We start from the raw sequence: 19,680 nt of genomic DNA on the forward strand, positions 1-19,680 counted from the left end.
AAAAATAGAGGAGATTGTTGTCACATGTAGGGAGCAACCAGTACTTGCCAGAAATTCCCACAGCTCCTTAAATGTTCCCATAGGCCTCTTGGCAGCCTCCCTGACCAATTTTCTTCTTCTTGTCTTCTCACCAATTTTGGAGGGATGTCCTGTTCTTGGTGATGCCACTGTAGCTTACCCTGCTCTCAGGGTCACGGGGTATATCCAATGCCTTTGAAATTCTTTTGTACCCCTCTCCTGATCAACACCTTCCAACGATGAGATCCCGTTCATGCTTTGTAAGCTCTTTGTGGGCCATGGCTTTTGCAGTTGGATGCAACCAGGAAGATGTCAGGAATCTCCGACAGGAACAGCTGAACTTTATTTGGGGTTAATCACCATCACTTTAATTGATGGTAGGTGTATACCAACTACTACATAACATGAGTTTGAATGTGATCAGTTAATTCTGAACATGGCCACATCCCCAATTATAAAAGGGTGTGCACACTTACGCAACCAGGTTATTGTTAGTTTTGTATTTTTCGTTTTTTTCCTAAAATGTTTGATTGTTTTTCCTTTTATTTTTATATGTTGCAATTTCCAAAAAATGTTTTGACATGGTTTATCTTGGTTTCATCTTTCTGCAGCACAAAAACCTGCCATTTTAACAGGGCTGTGTTGTATGGGCTTTCTATATCCACTGTTTACACACATTTTAAAACGGAATAAACAACCAATGGTCAAGGCTCAGCGGATTTGGTTTTTACTAATTTTCACTGAAAAATACCCAGACTTAAAAAATCCGGGTATTTTTCGGACATGCATTAATCATCAGAAGGAGCAGATCGGTTTAAACTGATTTTCACCCGATTTTATGTTTCCACGGATCCAAAAGTTGTTCCTGTTTGTGTGAGGTTATGTAACAGTGCCCTCTTGTGGCGAAATTCGGCATGATGGATGGCTTTGAAAAATAAAAACTGAAACCGCTGAGCCTTGCTAATGGCATATGAGAAAACAAGCATTTAAACAAACAAACAAAAAACAAACAAACAAACAAAAACAACTTCCACAGTGCTGCTGTTTTCCATGTTGGCTAGCTGCAGGGAGGCAAGGCACAGTGTGAGGAGGAGCCACATGGTGTTGAAAGCAGATGAGCAAAGAGGGAGGATATGTAATTTGAAGTCGATAACTGTCGCAGAGTGTAAAATTAAAGGTGGCCACGATATGAGCTCTCATCATATCCGAATCCCATCGGGGGGGGGGGGGGGGGCACGCGGGAGTCCCCTCCACAGGATGATTTTGTCCACGTTGGTATCGTCTTACCTAATGATGTACCCCTGGAGCGGACCGTTCTGATGGCTCTCCGGGGGCGGCTGCCACTGGATCATGATGGACTGGTTGGTGCGGCCGCTGGCAATCACGGTCTGTGGGGGGGCGCTCGGGGGCTCTTCTGGGAGAGAGAGTCTGGCAGAGGGAAGAAAGAGAGGCAAAAAAGGGAGCGGGGGGAGACAACACAGGCGAGGACATGCATTAATTATCAGAAGTTTCTACATATTTTCACGTCATTTCATCATAGACATCAATTCGTACTGTAAGAAGGCCCGCTTGTGTATGTGTGGTTTTTTTTTTTTTTTAGGACGGCACAGAACAAAAGTTGGCCCAACTTTGGTTTCGGCTGCGTCCAAAAGATATTCTTTGTAATATCATCCTCTGAGGGAGCACTTGACAAGGATGACAAGGATCAAACAGGCCTTGGAAAGAAAGAAGAAAAAAAAATAGGCCAGCGCTATACTGAGAGACACACACACACACACACACACACACACACACACACACACACACACACACACACACAGAGGAAAAAGGGCGAAAGAAACCCAGCCAGAATTCTCCCTTAAGTCAATTTAAGATGACATCTTGATTTCTTCCCCTTGTCCCAGCACTGCTGTGGAGGAGATAAAGAACAGTGTTTAGGATCAAAGAGGTGTGCTGGGAGATGCCTGAAAGAAAAGAAAAGAGAAAAAAAAAACCTTTGCTCCCAGAGATGCTCACTCAACCCCCAGCAGTGCTGTCTTGTCTGGGCACACTCACACAGGACCTGAGCCGAGAGGGGACGTGGAAATGTGTAAAGCACAACAGACGTGTGACAGGCTCTGTACGGCACGCCGCAGAGAGTTGAGAGTTGTACGCTGCAGTGGTAGTCACATGTCTGTGTTGTTAGTCTGTGAATGTGTCTGTGTATGTTTCTTTGTGTAGGGGTACAATATGTTTGTGTGTCTGTGTATATGTCTCTGTCTGTGTCTTTGTATGTGCACTGATGTGAATAAAAGAGCGAGAGAGCGAGAGATACGGAGAGAAAGAGAAAGAGAGAGAGACACAACGAGAGAGCGAGAGATACAAAGAGAGAGAGAAAGAGAGATACAGAGAGAAAGAGCGAGAGAGAGACACAGAGAGAGAGCGAGAGAGACATACAGAGACAAAGAGAAAGAGAGCGAGAGAGAGATACAGAGACAAAGAGAGAGAAACAAAAAGAAAGACAGAGAAAGATACAGAGAGAAAGAGAGAGAGCGATACAGGCTCAGTGAGCCTGTATCGCTCTCTCTCTTTCACCAAATACAGGCTCAGTGACCACAGTCTAGCCATTGAAAAGACGTGGCTGCCAAAAGAGCATCGAACATGTGGTCAGTGCATGACAGATGAGGTGGAGTTAGAGGTGCACTTCCTCCTTAAATGTGACACATTTGAAAAAACAGCAACGGGCTTTTTGTCCAGGAGCTGGAACATGTGATTCCAGAGTACCAGGAAATGGACGACGCAGGCAAGCTGCGGGTGGTCCTGGGAGGGAGGCCAGCGGCGAGCATTGCAGCAAAATGTACATTTTCCTGCCAAAACCTGAGAGACAGTGGGTGACAGCACCTATTGCTACTGTTGTTGTTGGATATCATAATCATTGTTGTTGTTGCTGTTATCACAATCACTGCTGTGTTGTTGTTTTACATGCTTTGGCAATATGTACACAAACGTATGTCATGCCATAAGGCACATATTGAATTGAATTGAGAGAGAGGAGAGAGAGAGAGAGAGAGAGAGAGAGAGAGAGAGCGATACAGAGACAACAACATTAACACAAATACTCACATACATAGTGGAAAAACACAACAATCGCCATACACAGTAAAAACAAAAGGATACAGACCTTCCCCTATGTTTTTCAGAAATTAAGAAGCAGAGAAAGAGAGAAAGCGAGAGAGAGAGAGAGAGAGAGCGAGAGTGCCGTGTGTGAGTGTGATTAAGAGAGTTTCACTGCACTATTCGAGAGCGTTCCCCAGAGCTTTAAGCCTGTGAGAAGCACAGACTTGCCAGCGTCTGTATTTTACTCCTGGAGACGGCCAAACACAGTTAGCTGGAGATAACGAGAAAAGAGGGAGAGCGAGAGAAAGAGAGACGGAAGACAAAGAGCGCGAGATGAAGCCGGGTCAGTGCACCTATCAAGTCTTCACAAAGCACAATTCCGGCTCATTCCACTATCTCTTGGCAAAAAAAAAAACTCCCTTGCCCCCATGCCGGTGCATCTCCCAGTCATGCCCACAGGAGAGTTGCCTGAAAAAGGATTTAAAAGAATCAGTGGTGGGAATTTGGACCGAGCAACAAAGACGAAGGGGAATAAATGGGTTGCCCCGGAGCTGTTAGGGGTCTCCGCGTGTCAGCGAGTTATTAGCCCCGGGAGTGAGTGTTCACATCAAGTTACACCGAGAGTCAACATGATTTTTTTACACGATTTAAACAGCCTTTTTGAAGCACGCACCGTTCAGTCTCCTTGCTGAACTGGCCTCTGCCCACATCGTTGACGGCACACAGGCGGAACTGGTATGAGCGGGCTGGGATGAGGCCGCTGACTGTCACCCCTGTTGACTCTGGTTCGATGTTGGCGAGGAGTACTGTCCATGGAGCATCTGAGATGGATGGACGATTGAACAAATGATGGATGAGAGTTACAAACGGAGAAAGATGATGATGTCAGCAGTGATGACGAGTGAACTTGTTTCTTTATCAATTTTTGGCACATAATACGTAAATATTATTAGCCTCTAGCTAACAAATGTCTCAGAATTACTCTTAGGGATTGTGTTAAAAGTATGACTACTCACACTCTTAGAAGCTGTTACATCACTGTGTTCTGACACCTCGAACCAGAGACCAAGGTCACAGTGAATATACTATTGTTTTTTTGCAGGGTGCACTGCAGTCTGAAGTCACACATACAGTACATTTCATGGACTTAATAGTAGGGTTGCATCAACACCACCAACCTGACTAAACTGGGACCAGTTAAGCTGATACCAGGCTAAAATGGACAATCAGTATCAGAGATTTTACCCAAGACTAAAATCCAATACCAAAGGCCATGAGTAACATGTCATCAACAAAAGCACGATTGTTTGATTTTCTGCATTTTTTGGCAAATTGTAATTTTTTTCATTACCTCAATTATTTTGTCCATTGACTCCAAACTGATGGGAGTAAGTCTGCATTTTTCAGGATCATATCAGTACATGGTATCAGCTGATACTTAGATTCATCCATCCATCCATTATCCAAACTGCTTATCCTGCCCCCAGGGTGGCGGGGATGCTGGAGCCTATCCCAGCAGTCATTGGGTGGCAGGCAGGGAGACACCCTGGACAGGCCGCCAGGCCATCACAGATATATATATATATATATATATATATATATAGTGTAATATATGTATATACTATATAGTGTAAGTGTATACTTAGATTCATTACTTGGAATTGGTATCGATAGTGAAAAGTGATACTGGAGGATTCCTACTTAGTAGTCCTGTAGCCTACTTATGTTGCTATGCTCTTATTGCGTTAGTTTAGTGTGAATATAATTCTACAGGTTCAATGCCGGTTTCAATTTTCCTCATCCAGCTGAACAATCTCAAGAGGGTATGGAAAGGGTGTCATCGTCAGCCATTCTTTTTGGGGAACAGCCTTTGCCACCTGGTAAATGGGATCCAGGGGGAACACGGCTGTGCTCAACCAAGAGCTTGAGGCTGCTTTCGCCGGGCACCCTTTTAGTCTCGCATAGACCCAGGCCATCTGGCAAATCTATCAATAATCAAATAGCTTAGGCATCCATCACAATTTGCTGTGCTATGGCAACACTTGTGAGTCACAAACGCATTCTCGTCCCATTTGGGACAATTATCTTAATTTGCTTTGCATCTATGGCACCAGCAACACTCTGAAACAAAGAAAACTGCAAGATGGCAGCTCGTTTCTGTGGTACTTCTCTCTGAGCATTGGGAAAATAAATGAATATGCACACTGGTGGAGGAGACGTAAGTTTGATTTATTATTCTATTGATAGATGTTTGTGAAGGACCGAAATCGTTGCTATTGGATTTTTTTTTTGAAAATTTTCTGATTGCCTAAAAGTGAAGAGTTGCAGACCATTCATTTCCATGGAGATGGCACCAGATTTAGATGATGGAGAGACTGTGAAAAACAGCTACAAAAAGTGTTCCATTCGGATCAAGATGATTTCTTTTCAAAAGCTCGGCATTCCCAACGCATCCTTTCTTGCCCAGGAATGTAAAATCAAGGCTTAGTCTCAACGGTATCTGCCGGGAATTTCTAATGGGCTAGGACACCTCTCGAGCTCTCCTAAATACCAGTGCACCTTTAAGGGATTTTCCCTATTAAAGGAATATTGATAACCTTCCTAGTTCGTGAGAGTAGCACCAAAATTGCATTTAGGACGGTTAGAACGCCTGATAACTGCGGTGCCTAGACTCACACCCCTCATGGATAAACCACAATAATGTGTCTAGACTTTGGCCATTGAAGTGCTCCTGGCTAATGCTTGCCTAAATGATGAGCGGCATGCTCTGTATTCACAATAAACACTTACTGTTTTCCGACACCTCCAGAATATACCGGATCAGGGGGCTGTTGCCGTCGAAAGCCTGCGCCCACGTCAGGTTGATGGCCCTCTTCTCCGCCGTACTCAGAACTGCTATTGGGTTCTCCGGGGCGTGGGGTAGCTGCCTGTTAATGTTGCACGCATGTGTGTGTGTGTTTGAGAGAGAGAGAGAGTTGTAAGTGGGAGACAAAGAGGGGGGGGAAAGAGAATTGAAGAAAGAGAGAGAGCAAATAACACGGGGAACAGACAAGATGCCTCCATTGTTGAACGTTTGGTGAAATGCCACCGAGTTTGATGGATTAAAGAGAAGAGCGGCACGAAGCCGTAGGGGGAAAAAAAAAACATGCATCCATTATATCCAAGTTGCCATTTAAATGCAAAAAGGAGGGAGAACGGGTGGGGGGGGGGATAGGCAGGGTGAGGACAAGCGGCGGCGCAGACCTGACTCGGAGGTGGGCGCTGCGGGAGTCGTTGCCGCCCACCGAGGTCACCCTGCAGGTGTATGTTCCGATGTCGCCCGACCACGTCTGGGAGATGTGCAGCATCCCGTCGGGATCCAGCCGCAGGCGAGGCGACACGTTCACGTCGATCACCGAGCCGCTCTTCTCCCACACGTACCTGAGCAAACAGCACCCACGCATGCAGACGCACATAAGTGGTACACACGCACAGAAAAAACACGCGCACACACTTTATCATAATGTCTGCGATGGCACCGTCAGTAAACACACTCTGTGTCGGTTCATGCAATAAAATGCTGGAGGCGGTAAAACCATATGAAAAGCCGCGGGTCTGACGGCAAAGCGATTTGAATCTAAAACCCATCCCTCGCTGTCAGCGGCACGCAACACCTTCTCATTAAGTGCACGCACACACACACACACACACACACACACACACACACACACACACACACGAGTCCGCGGACACACCCGCGCGCGCACACACTCGACGCTCTCGTGATTAATAGCGACTTCTTTGGGCTCTCCGAGCTAATCTCCTCTGTGTTGTGTTTAATTAAGGGCGCTGTCTGAAGTTATTACTCTGTTTACATATTCGCCTGTTTACCCTGCGATCCAATCAACGCCATGGGCCCATAGGTGACAGGCACTCTAATCACCGGGCTCCACAGACATTATTCCACTCACCGTGAGACAGACCCATGCGCCCGCGCTCCATCACACTCCGGAGAGACAGAGGGAGGGAGACTGCCTAATTCCTCCAATTGACTGCTAGACTTCCGCAATCGTCCCACAGGAGGTCATCTTATGGCGGATAAACGCAACAAGATCTTTTGCGGATTTCACGAGCTAAGTAAGTGCGTTGTTGATATACTAGCTTGTTTTCTCAATGGGAGTGCGTTTAGAAAAACTTGGGGAAAAAAAAAAGTAATAAGGGGGGGGGGTGTTCACCATAATCCTTTAATATTGTTTGGGATATCCCGGCCCGAGCATTCGTCTTACCTGACAGTGACGCTGGGGTCGTGGGTCACGCCGCAGGACATCACAGCCTTGGTCCCTTTGATGACACTCTGGTCCTGTGGGGGCTTGGTGATGCGGGTCCGTGCTGCAGCAACACACCAAGGTGACCCATCAGATTCGCTGTTTGCACGGCTGATTGAACTGAGGCCCCCCCAAGGTTTACACTGGACTCAGTTCCCACAGCCATCTCTCAATTTGTTTCCCAACATCTCGCGGAATCGCACCGCCGGTGAGAGCGGTGTCTCACAGAGCGAGGGGAGTTTACGGTAGTGGATGTTACTCGTTGAAAAATATGTGGATATCCACTCGTCAGCACTTCACGGTGCTGACAGATTTCCTCTACTCAACATCCATATCTTAAATGCCATTTCATGGTATTTTTTCAAATGTTCTGGCACTTGTTGCAAGGAATTATTTGTCAAACAAAGCGGATAATGTCGGTCTGCCAGTTCTATTAAGGATGACAAAAGGGAAAATCGTCTCTGCCGCAGGCAAACATAGCAAATCTATATTATTCACAAGGCTTTCTGATATCGGCTTACCCCACACCACCAGGTCAGCGGCGGCTTCATCGATGCCTCTGGAGTTACTGGCCATGCAGGTGTATGTACCGGCATCGGACAGGTGGGAGGGACTAATCAGGAGGCTGCCTGACTCCAGCAGGGTGAACCGGGGCAGCTGGACTGAACCGCTCGCCAAGACACGCTCGCCTGCAGGGAAGGACAGAAATGATCGATGAGCAAGGGAAGGTTATGGGGGAGGGGATTACAGGAGCAGGGAGAGGAAGTAATTGGGGAGTCAGGAAAAACAAGGAAAAGCAGATAGAAATTCATGAGAAAACATTTTGTCGGGAGAGAACACCCATCTCCGGAGTAAGTTTTAGTCACAATTCTGACGTGTGCACATAACAGGCTCTAGTTTCCGGACGGCACAAGCGCAGCGGTGGTGCTAACGCAGACATGGTGACAATTTTGTTGGGTGCATGGCGGTTTTTCACTCGCCTGGGCCAATTTCTGGGTGCAGCAGAGGGTACGCCAGGCAAAATCAGGCAGCAGAGTGCTAGTTTGGTGTCAAATACAACCGAACACTACGCCTGCATCTCCGCCTTGGTCAGACCACGTCTTGGTGCAGGCGTTCGTGTGGTAGTTTCCGGGCTTTAGGCTAAGATGCACTAAGCTTATCCAAAATCACACACGCCTATGTCGGCCTATTTTGTGAATAATTTAACTAATGACTACTGTCCCGAACCGTTTTAATCACAAAATAAAATAACTGCAGGTGTATCTGTTTTTTTGTTTTATTTTGATATACTCTATTGATCCCTGTAGGGAAATTACACTCTGCATTTAACCCATCCTAGCTAGGAGCAGTGGGCAGCCGCCGTGCAGCACCCGGGGATCGTCTCGCCGTGTCTTAGTCAGGGGCACAGACAGGAGTATTAACCCTAACATGCATGTCTTTTCGATGGCGGGGGACACCGGAGCACCCGGAGAAAACCCACCGCAGACACGGGGAGAACATGCAAACTCCACACCAGGGCCGTCTTAACAGCGTTACAGGCCCCCGGGCAAAGCAGTACACTGGGGCCCCTACCTACACAACAACTCACAGGAATAAAAGTGTAAATGGCTGATAAAATCAAACATATATTTATTGGTTCATCCAACAAAATCAGTGTTTAAACATTCATTACCTTTAGTAAAACACATGCTAAAAAAATGTGCATTTTCCAATAACAAATATTTACAGTTTAGTGTCGTATACTATTTATTTATTTATTGACAGCAAGTCACAACATACATAGATTGGCATGAGGCCCCTATACTCGTGGGGGCCCGGGGCAACTGCCCAGCGTGCCCAGACGTTAAAACAGCCCTGCTCCACACAGAGGACGACCTAGGATGACTCCCAAGGTCGGACAACCCCGGGGTTTGAACCCAGGACCTTCTTGCTGTGAGGCGACAGCGCTAACCACTGTGCCACCGTGCTGCCCAAACTGTCTTCCAACAGTCAATGTGCGTCACTACGTATGGAAAACAACACGGTGATGGGAATTCCATTATTTCAAATAACCTCATTCAACCTGAAAGAAGGAACTGAGTGCCTGGGCTAATCGATCTGTGATCACAGCTGTGTAAGGTCTCCTGCTGTGTTCATAGAATGTGCAGGAAAGAGAGGAAGACACCGGTGAGAACGAAGACACGCTAAATGGTTGCCTGTCAAATAATCATGTTGTCTTATTATATCACACTGCAGTTGGTGTTAATGTCTATTGCATGTGCACTTGGTGATTCTGCACCTCCCAAACAAGCGTATCAGTTCCCTCTTGAGAGAAGCTTTTCCGCTTTAGCTGGTCTCAACTTCTGTCGTCCATTACAAAACTGGCAGCTTACCATGACAGAGAGAGTGCTGGTTTTAAAAAGAGTGAGAGGAGCTGATCTGATTGGCCGTAACTGAAGACAGCCCCCGCCACTCTTTTTGATAATGCATTCCTTTTAATCCACCCCTTTTACAACTGTGCCTCCGTTGAGCCCGATTACCGCCAGCGCAGCATGCCCCGAAACTAGCTACTAAGTACTGGCCACACCTTAAATCGTCTCGCACCGTGAGCTAGCGCCGGCGCCTTCGACTGTGCTGTGACCCGGAAACTAGAGCCCGTAGAGTACTCTATCGCCTCCGTTGCCCCGTGCTGCGAGCCCACGCACCTTTCTGCCAGGTGATGGCTGGCCGTGGGGCTCCCGAGGTCTCGCAGTGGAGAATGACTGACATGCCATCGATCACCGCGCTGTCAGAGGGGCCGGCAGTGATGTTGGGAGCGATACCTGGTGGGAGAGAGGTCGCGCGCACACGCACACGCACGCACGCACACACACACACACACACACACACACACACACACACACACACACAAGGAGCTGAGACTGAGGTGATAATGAAAGACTTGAACTGGTTAGTCTCTAACAAAGCAGATGGCAGCTGAAAGGTAAAAGACCTGACAAAACGGGCTGCCTGTCAGGTCTCATTCTCCCAGGGAAAACTGGCAAGTTGCCTCCATCTCTACTTCACTCCTCTCGCTCATTCTCTTGCTCAAAATAGCCAATAATTGCCGAAGCAGATAAGATGACACACTTGTCACCATGCCGAGAAGCAGATAGATGGCTGTGTGAGGCAAGCGAGAAAGAGGACGAAAACGGTAAGAGCGGAGGAGAGGATACGAGAAGAGAAAAGGAGGTGAAGACTGGGAAGTGGAAAAGGAGGGGGAGGGGGGTTGAGGGAGAGGCGGCGGCAGCGTGACGGCAGAACAGACACAGATTGCTGGGCATATTGAATAGGGGGAGTCGGCGTACTCGTAACAGCTAGGTAGGTGTTTGTCTGAATCTCGCCGGCTAGATTCCTGGCGAAACACTGGAACATCCCCGTGTCGTCGGGCAGAAGACCGTTGATCTGTAGACTGCCCCCTACCAGCACTCTGTACCTGGGGATCTTCACCGGACTGATGGGCACTGCATCTTTGTACCACACTATGTCTGGCTGCGGTGTGCCTGGTGAGAGGAGAGGAAGACATTTATTTTTCTCGTCCCCCCCCCCCCCATACCTGTCTCTCTCTCTCTCTCTCTCTCTCTCTCTCTCTCTCTCTCTCTCTCACACACACACACACACACACACACACACAGGATAAGAAGCACAAACCTCGTGCCTGACAGGGGATGTCCACCACCTTTTCCATCTCCGCGCTAATGTGAGTCGGGGGCTCTTTCACAAACAGAGGATGCTCTGTGGCAGACAAGCAGAACAAATAAACAAACAACGGAAGAGTTAGAATAACACTTAAAACACTGCCACACTGAAATCTTCAAATATCATTAAAATCCTAGGACCACTCTTACATCACCATGGATTAAAACATTTTTAAAAAAAATGGCTGGATGGTTAAGATAGAAAAATTGATACGAATAGAATAAAAAAAAAAAAATCAAACTGCAGTGTTGGCAGGCTGACTGCCGTTGCTCTTGTGAGATGCGAGCTGCGGGTCAAAGGTCATTTACCGAGAACGTGCAGGTAGGCCCCGGCGGACACAGAGGGGACGCTGCTGCTGCGGAGCGAAGCCTCACACTCGTAGTAGCCGCTGTCGCTGACGGCGGGCAGGCTGATGACCAGCCTACGGCCGAAATCCCGCACGCCAGCGTTGACCACCGCGCCGTCTTTCCTCCATGTGATGCCCATCTTGACAAGCGGCCTGAGGGGGGCGACACCATGCAACAAAGTTAACGCGAGAGAGACAGAGATGGATAAAAGATTAAAAAAAAATTTTAAAAAAAGGAGAGCGGGGGCGGGGATTTTAAGAGAGATTTGCATTCTGTTTCGAGCTCACGGAGCGTCGAGGGAGCGACGGAACAAATCTGTTGTTCTGATGAAGTCCTTAAATCGCAGATAATAGACAAAATTCAGGTCAGAAATTATGAGGGACGGGGAGAAGAGGGAACGGAGCTTTGACTCAAAGGGGACAATGGAGGGGAGGTACAAAATGGGAGACGATCACAGCACTTTCGTAACATGCCCCCCCCCCCCCAAAAGAAAGATTTACTAAAATCAAGAGATGTCAGATGTAAGGACACAATGGAACTGTACTTGAGCATCTGTGTTTCTGTATCTCGGCTCCCCAGTGTGTGTGTGTGTGTGTGTGGGGGGGGGGGGGGTACATGTGTGTGTGTGGGGGGAGGGCGGACATACCTAGCATTGGCGACACATTCCATGATGACTTCGTTTCTCCCCACGGTTACACTGGTGTTCTTTGGTGGTATAATGATAGAGGGGGCTATGGGGTCCGCAGGTCCCCCTACATCTACACACACACACACACACACACACACACACACAAAGATAAAGACAATGACAAGCTGCTGGCTACCACCAGCGGTCAGCCTGACACACTGTAATCTAGCACCCCTGCACTATTAATACCCCCTGTCTTTACTTTAGATCCTGTTTCTCGCACACACAGCACTTCCTGAGGGCGGCGGTAGCCCAGGTGTTAGCAACCATTATGGAGCATAATTGAGACAAACACAGAAGCCGATTAAATGCAGCACCATCACTCAGTGGCTCCACGGAGCCTGCAGCCAGCCATCGATTCACTGCCCTCAATCAGTGATCTCGCTCTGAATCTGATCTCATTTTCCTCCACCTCCCCCGAGTATGCACGTACGTGTGTGTGTGTGTGTGTGTGTGTGTGTGTGTGTGTGTGTGTGTGTGTGTGTGCTGTTATTGTGTTCATGTGCAGGTGTGTACGTGCATGCCACTTTTTAGAGGGCCCCGAAGAAAAAAGTAAAAAAAAAAAAAACAACAAAAAAAAAAAAAACAGAAACATCATGTACCCCCTGATTTGAAATTAGGTTGTTACGAAGCCCTTTATCAAGGCGCCGTAGCGCACAGCCTCGACCGCCTGCACGGCTCGAACGCGGGCACGGCGGTCTTGTGAGGGCTCTGTTGCCGTTTGCTTTAACCGCACATGTGCAGAAGATCATGTTTTTTGTTTTTTTAATCAGAAATTTCACAGTCCGCGGTGGTGTAGCGGTCTAAGCATCGGCTTTGTGTCGATGCAGTTCACTGCAAAAAAAAAAAAAAAAGAACTCTTTAAAAAGTGAAAATATCTTGTATTTGGTACAAGCCCAATATTGAGTAGAATTATCTTGAATTATCTTATTCCACTGGCAGATAATTTTGCTTATTTCAAGTTTTTTTTTTCTCCTGATTTTGGTCAATTTATTTTTGTTTTAAGAGGACAAGATTAACATTTATTTAAAACAAGATTAAATTGACTAAAATCAAGAGAGAAAAAAAACTTGAAATAAGCAAAATTATCTGCCAGTGGAATAAGATAATTCAAGATAATTCTACCCAATATTGGACTTGTTGTACCAAATACAAGATATTTTCACCTGTTAAGATTTCCTTTTTTGCAGTGTTGCCCACTGGGGACCGGGGTTCACGCCCCGGTCTCGTCAGATCCGACGATGGCCGGACTTGATGAAGCGGCAGTAATTGGCAGCGCTGTCTTCGGGAGGGGGACGGAGTCGGCTTGTGTTCGTCACATGAATGCATCTGTGTGTGTGTGGGGAAAAAGCAGTGGTTTGGCCTGGATTCGCCTTGTCACGGAAGTGGCGAGGTGTCTCCTTCGAGACTGCGGGCCGGAGAGATGCAGTTGGCGAACGCATGCAGTACGAGGGTGGGTGTTGGAACTAAAATAGGGATCGCCTGGCCACTAAAATTGGGAGAAAAGGGGGGGGAAAAAATCAGAAATAAAATGATATATATATTAGAAAAAAAAAGAATCTGAAATTTCAGTTCAGCAGCATAACATTTTGAAGGACCCGATTCAACACGATCCAAATCGGAACACGTAGCGGCAAAGCAGGCTGCAAAATTCAGGGATCGAACATCCTGACCCGTGAATTCTGCCACAGCTGGAGTTTAAGCAAAAACCCACCAGGCTTGGATTTCAGACGACTTCAGAGCAGCGAGCAGATGTCAGCCGCGACGTCACCTGTTTTTGGTCTAACAGTTGAGAGGACGAGGGGTGTTTTTAATCTTTGGCATTTCTTTTTTTTTCTCCCACTCTTCCAAACACATCCTGGTCGCTGCTCCACCACCTCTGCCAATCCCGAGGGCTGCAGACTACCACATATGCCCCCTCCAATGCATGGGGAGTCGCCAGCCGCTGCTTTTCAGCTGACAGTGAGGAGTTTCACCAGGGAGACATAGCGCATGAGAGGATCACGCTATTCCCCCTACCCCCTCGAACAGGCGCCCTGATTGACCAGAGGAGGCGCTAGCACAGTGACCAGGACACATACCCACATCCGGCTTCCCACCCACAGACACGGTCAATTGTATCTGCTGGGATACCCGACCAAGCCGGAGGTAACACGGGGGATTCGAACCGGGATCCCCGTATTGGTAGGCAACGGAGTAGCCCGACACGCCACCCGGACGCCCCAATTATCTTTGGCCTTTCCATCTTTAATTCAATTCACCTTTAAAAAATATAGCAGTCTTCAAACCCTGTTGAATTCTACAGGTGTTGATTTAATTTTCAAAGCAGGTTGAATGGCCACAAATGTTATCTCAATTCTGCCATTTTGCAGGATAAAAAAATCATTTTATCCTGCAAAATGGGACCAAACGTGCCCTGCCGTGGGGCACGTTTGGTCCCTCGGCTGACACTAACTTGTGTATTGCCTTTTTACGCACTTTCACTTCGGAGCATATCCCGGACTGTGTGATCAGCTAATTAATTATAAGAGCAAAAATAAGAGAATTTTTCTTTGCCATCCAGGCCACCTCATTGTCACCATTTGTCTCTGTTCAAAGATTATTGCAGACTTGGGGTGAGTCTCGACAGTCCAGACTAACACAATACAGCATGCACACGCCTAATTGCCACGTAAATCACCATCGGCTCCCTTCAAAATGTTCGACCAGCCATTTTCACCATTATTTTCTTTGGAGCCACTGATATTATAACATGCTGGATGCAACTCAACTCTGCCCCCCCACACACACAAAACAGACACACACACACACACACACACAACATTTCCTATTTAAATATTAATTCGGCAGTTTCTGTTCCCTGCAGATTACCGTGTCATTAATGAACACTGCACTGAAAACATTTTATTCCCATCTGAGTGACCAGACGCTGGAAATATCACACAACTTGCTTTGCAAATGTCTGACTGCAAATGCGAGACGTTTACCCCCCCCCTTACATTACGTCTAAATTAATTACATCCATCATGTTTTGCGTCAAACTGACTTAAAATGGTTGGAGAATCAAGTGAAACCAGCAAGAATTTTCTTTCATTATATCTGAACAGGATCAAACATGAAAAATGTACAATACTTAAATCCATTACACCATATTTCTTTATTATTATATCATTATTATTTGTGTTTATTATTATTATGATATTACTATTATTTATATTATAATAATTTATTATTAGAATATTATTATTATTATTGTTTATTATTATTTATTATTATAATATTATTAGGCAGCACAGTGGCGCAGTGGTTAGCGCAGTCACCTCACAGCAAGAAGGTCCTGGGTTCGAGCCCCAGGGTAGTCCAACCTTGGGGGTTGTCCCGGGTCGTCCTCTGTGTGGAGTTTGCATGTTCTCCCCGTGTCTGCGTGGGTTTCCTCCGGGGGCTCCAGTTTCCTCCCACAGTCCAAAGACAGGTAGGTCAGGTGAATCGGCCGTACTAAATTGTCCCTAGGTACGAATGTGTGTGTGTGTGTGTGTGTGTGTGTGTGTGTGAGTGTCGGCCCTGTATGATGGCCTGGCGGCCTGTCCAGGGTGTCTCCCCGCCTGCCACCCAATGACTGCTGGGATAGGCTCCTGCATCCCCGTGACCCTGAGAGCAGGATAAGCAGTTCAGATAATGGGTGGATGTATATTATTATTATTTATTATCACCTTTATTAAAAAAGATAATTGTGTTTATTTAACCTAAGCTGGATAACATCCCAAACAGTTTTTTCATGTCTATGCGTCTGTCATTCTAGTATTTGACCTATTTTGTAAGATTAACTCTTCATAATTGCTCTTTACACCTAGGGGCAATTTACTACGACGACATTGATTTAATTTAAGATAATTAGTTGATTCACCAATGTTGGGCAAGCAAAAAACAACATCGCAAAAAGTGAAGACCGCTCCCGAGTCTACCGAGCCAGCAGGCAATGGGACACCAACGGCGGGGAAGTCAGATGAGGACATGCTTTCTATGTCTGCGCTAAAACCTGAACTGGAGAAAATGCGGGCAGCCATCATGTCCGACATCCCTGGGTGTGAATGTGTGGGCCCTGTGATGTCCAGGGGGTCTCCCCGCCTGCCGTCCAACGACTGCTGGGACAGGCTCCAGCATCCCCGCGGCCCCGATTGGGATAAGCGGCTTGGATGACGGAATGGAGCGGACTTGCTCTTTAACAGCACTCTGCACGTGAGGAGGAGGACGTCAGCCTTTTCTTTTTGCAGTTGCATTTTCTGCAACTGGCAAACATGGCAGCCAACACCACCACTGTCTCCTGGGTTCATTGTGCGCTGGTTGGATTCTGAACAAAACAGTCCGGCTTATCATTCCCGATTCTGAGCAGATGCTGCCAGGAATCAATACAGCCGGCTTTACCGCTGCCGCAATCTGGGGCTGCATACTGCTTTCCCCACCTCCTCCAGGAATCGACAAGGTCGGCACACTTTACTGATATCCATTTTTTATCAGTTTCAGTACACTGAACATACAGGTAAGTGGACACGGGAGAATCATTTTTTTTTTCTTGGACCCCTTTTTCTCCCGAATTGTATCTGGCCAATTACCCCACTCTTCCGAGCCGTCCCGGTCGCTGCTCCAACTCCTCTGCTGATCCGGGGAGGGCTGCAGACTACCACATGCCTCCTCTGACACATGTGGAGTCGCCAGCCGCTTCTTTTCACCTGACAGTGAGGAGTTTCGCCAGGGGGACGCAGCATGTGGGAGGATCACGCTATCCCCCCCAGTTCCCCCTCCCACCCAAACAGGCGCCCCGACTGAGCAGAGGAGGCGCTAGTGAGTGCAGCTACCAGGACACATACCCACATACAGCTTCCCACCCGCGGACAAGGCCAATTGTGTCTGTAGGGCCGCCCGACAGCCGGAGGTAACACGGGGATTCGAACCGGTGATCCCCATGTTGGTAGGCAACGGAATAGACCGCCACGCCACCTGGACGCCCGAGGTGGTCACATTTCTATTCGGTAAAAAGAAATGTGATTAGTCGTGTTGGAAACCCATCTGCCAAATTAAAAAAATGAAATGCGTAATAGAATCCAATTACAAGATGATGTTTTTCATCTTAACTGGTCCGTCTTGCTCACGGCGCGGACATGTGGACATATGAGCTACGACATGTAGTAACACTACGCTCAGTGTTTTGCGTCAACAGATTTTGATTTAACTAATGTGGGCAGAAGGATTGGCCTGTTTCTGTGTGCTTTACAGACTGGCAGCTCCTTCTCCTGTAGACCTGTTGTCATCAGGCAGCATCAACGTTCAAGTCAGTCCGAACTAGCGGCCTGCAAGTCTGCGTGTAGCACGGTCCTCCCTGTGTTATCTTTCTGCTTGTTCAAGTATTCACTCATTCTTCAGTCGACGTCTATAAGCCCCTCAGCTCAATTCAGGGCCCCGGGGTGGGGGTGGGGGGTCCTTTGCGGGATGGGACGGGGACTCGAGGCTACTCCCGGCAGGCAAAAGGGAGATGGCCTTGAATACACTGCCAGATCATTACCATGCATGTTACTGTGGGAAAGAAAACCCAATCCAACATGGGAAGAACATGCAAACGCCACACAGAAAGGACGGCCGACTATGAAGTCACAACACCTCTCCATTGGTCACGCTGCTTAGAGTGCGAGTGCTGACTCAGCATCTGGGACGCTGTCACTGGGAGTTAGCAGCCTGCGTCGCCTTCGTTGCGGTGACGGTCACCATTCTTTAATATCGTGTGCTTCCCATTTCAACTCGATATCCGAATCGGAATCCGTTTCACCGTGAAATTCTCTGCCTGGGAATTCTCTGCCTGCACCTTCCCAGTCCAGAATCCATAAGCTTATTTATATTTGGTATTAACATGCAATCTGTGTCCACATATCTTATCTAGATCACGAATCACCACATGGGGAGTTTATGTGAAAAACTGTAATCACCTCTCCGGGTAGTCTGGCTAGCAGTGTGCGATAAGAGCTCAGCCAGAATCAGCCACGTGTAATTGCACAATACAGCGTGCTTGCATTTGCCAGAAAGCACCACCCGGGGTGCAGAAACACCGACCTTGCTGCCAACAGTCAAATATACTGCTGCACAACCTGAAGTTTTCCACCTACTCAGACTCACCGAATTCTGGCATGACCCCCCTCCCACAGGTAATTATTCCTCCCCTCGTCCGCGGTGAACGGCTCGCCGTGGTGACATTCACAGCAACTGCGAAGAGGACTACAACAGAACGGCTGGACGTTTCGGGGGCCTCCAACTGGAGTGGTCACAATAGAAAAACCTTCAACTACAAAGTGAGGTGCGTGTTTTTGTTAACAACAGACCGACTTGCCGCCCTCCCACCTCAAGCACATGTTTGCTCTGCAGACTCGAATGCCAAAAAAATGAAACCTGATCAAAATGCAGCGATGGTGCAGACCATGAAAACACGAGGAACAGCATGTGTGATGCAAAGGGGAATCAGTTGATGAACTGTCCAAACAACAGACCAGGACACAGACCGCACGCTAACACCGGGTGTAAATGGGACCGGACACAGAGTAAAAATCTGATTTCGGACATCATCCCTGAGCATCTGTGGGAAAAAGATGCTTTCAAGCTTTCAGTAAGCTTGAAAAGAGGATTTTCAAGTAGTAGTACAGATTATCTCTCCCACACACCACGTGCACTATTCCCAACCCACACACAAAGGCAACATGAGATACCGGGCTGGCAAGACTTGGAAAAAAAAATCACATCTGATTGTGGATAATTATACAAATTCAGTTACATCAGAAAGACCACCTGCGACAGGTCTGTGTCATGCGAACCACCATCAAGATATCCATCCATCCATCCATTATCTGAACCGCTTATCCTGCTCTCAGGGTCGTGGGGATGCTGGAGCCTATCCCATCAGTCATTGGGCGTCAGGTGGGGAAACACCCTGGACAGGCTGCCAGGCCATCATAGGGCCGACACACACACACACACACATTCATACCTAGGGACAATTTAGTATGGCCGACTCACCTGACCTACATGTCTTTGGACTGTGGGAGGAAACCGGAGCCCGCGGAGGAAACCCATGCAGACACGGGGAGAACATGCAAACTCCACACAGAGGACAACCCGGGACGACCCACCAAGGTTGGAGTACCCTGGGGCTCGAACCCTGGACCTTCTTGCTGTGAGGCGACCGCGCTAACCACTGCGCCACCGTGCCGCCTCCATAGGGCTACGTGATAGGGATATGGTGGATATAATACAGTTTTAATGGTTTTGCATTCTCTCGCAAACCTTTCTGCATTCTCTCAAGAAAGGTTTTGCATTGCTTTGCAAAACTTTTTTTTTTCCCTTTAAGGATACACCTTTTAATTTCCGGATCACTCTGTCTACCATCCACACCCGAGACTACAGGAGAAGTAAAATGCAGTAAATAGTGTCATCGTACGTAGGAAAGTAAAGCCGATTTGTGACAAGAGGTCCA

At 47.5% G+C, this 19,680-nt stretch overlaps 1 protein-coding gene across 1 annotated transcript in view; it reads right to left on the reverse strand.

Annotated features, from left to right (window-relative positions):
* The window catches only part of sdk2a (sidekick cell adhesion molecule 2a), a 69,095-nt gene that overhangs the window by 38,638 nt on the left and 10,777 nt on the right, over positions 1–19,680 (reverse strand). Inside the window, exons 5-15 of the mRNA XM_056287915.1 lie at positions 12,129–12,240; positions 11,444–11,634; positions 11,088–11,171; positions 10,745–10,939; positions 10,103–10,219; positions 7,940–8,107; positions 7,380–7,482; positions 6,358–6,534; positions 5,905–6,041; positions 3,788–3,935; positions 1,306–1,446 (exon numbers count right to left, since the gene is read on the reverse strand). Of these exons, the coding sequence (XP_056143890.1) occupies positions 1,306–1,446; positions 3,788–3,935; positions 5,905–6,041; positions 6,358–6,534; positions 7,380–7,482; positions 7,940–8,107; positions 10,103–10,219; positions 10,745–10,939; positions 11,088–11,171; positions 11,444–11,634; positions 12,129–12,240 (1,573 nt within the window). The remainder of the gene's footprint in view (positions 1–1,305; positions 1,447–3,787; positions 3,936–5,904; positions 6,042–6,357; positions 6,535–7,379; positions 7,483–7,939; positions 8,108–10,102; positions 10,220–10,744; positions 10,940–11,087; positions 11,172–11,443; positions 11,635–12,128; positions 12,241–19,680) is intronic.

Source organism: Lampris incognitus, chromosome 10 (genome assembly GCF_029633865.1).
Source record: "Lampris incognitus isolate fLamInc1 chromosome 10, fLamInc1.hap2, whole genome shotgun sequence".
Lineage (NCBI taxonomy): Eukaryota > Metazoa > Chordata > Actinopteri > Lampriformes > Lampridae > Lampris > Lampris incognitus.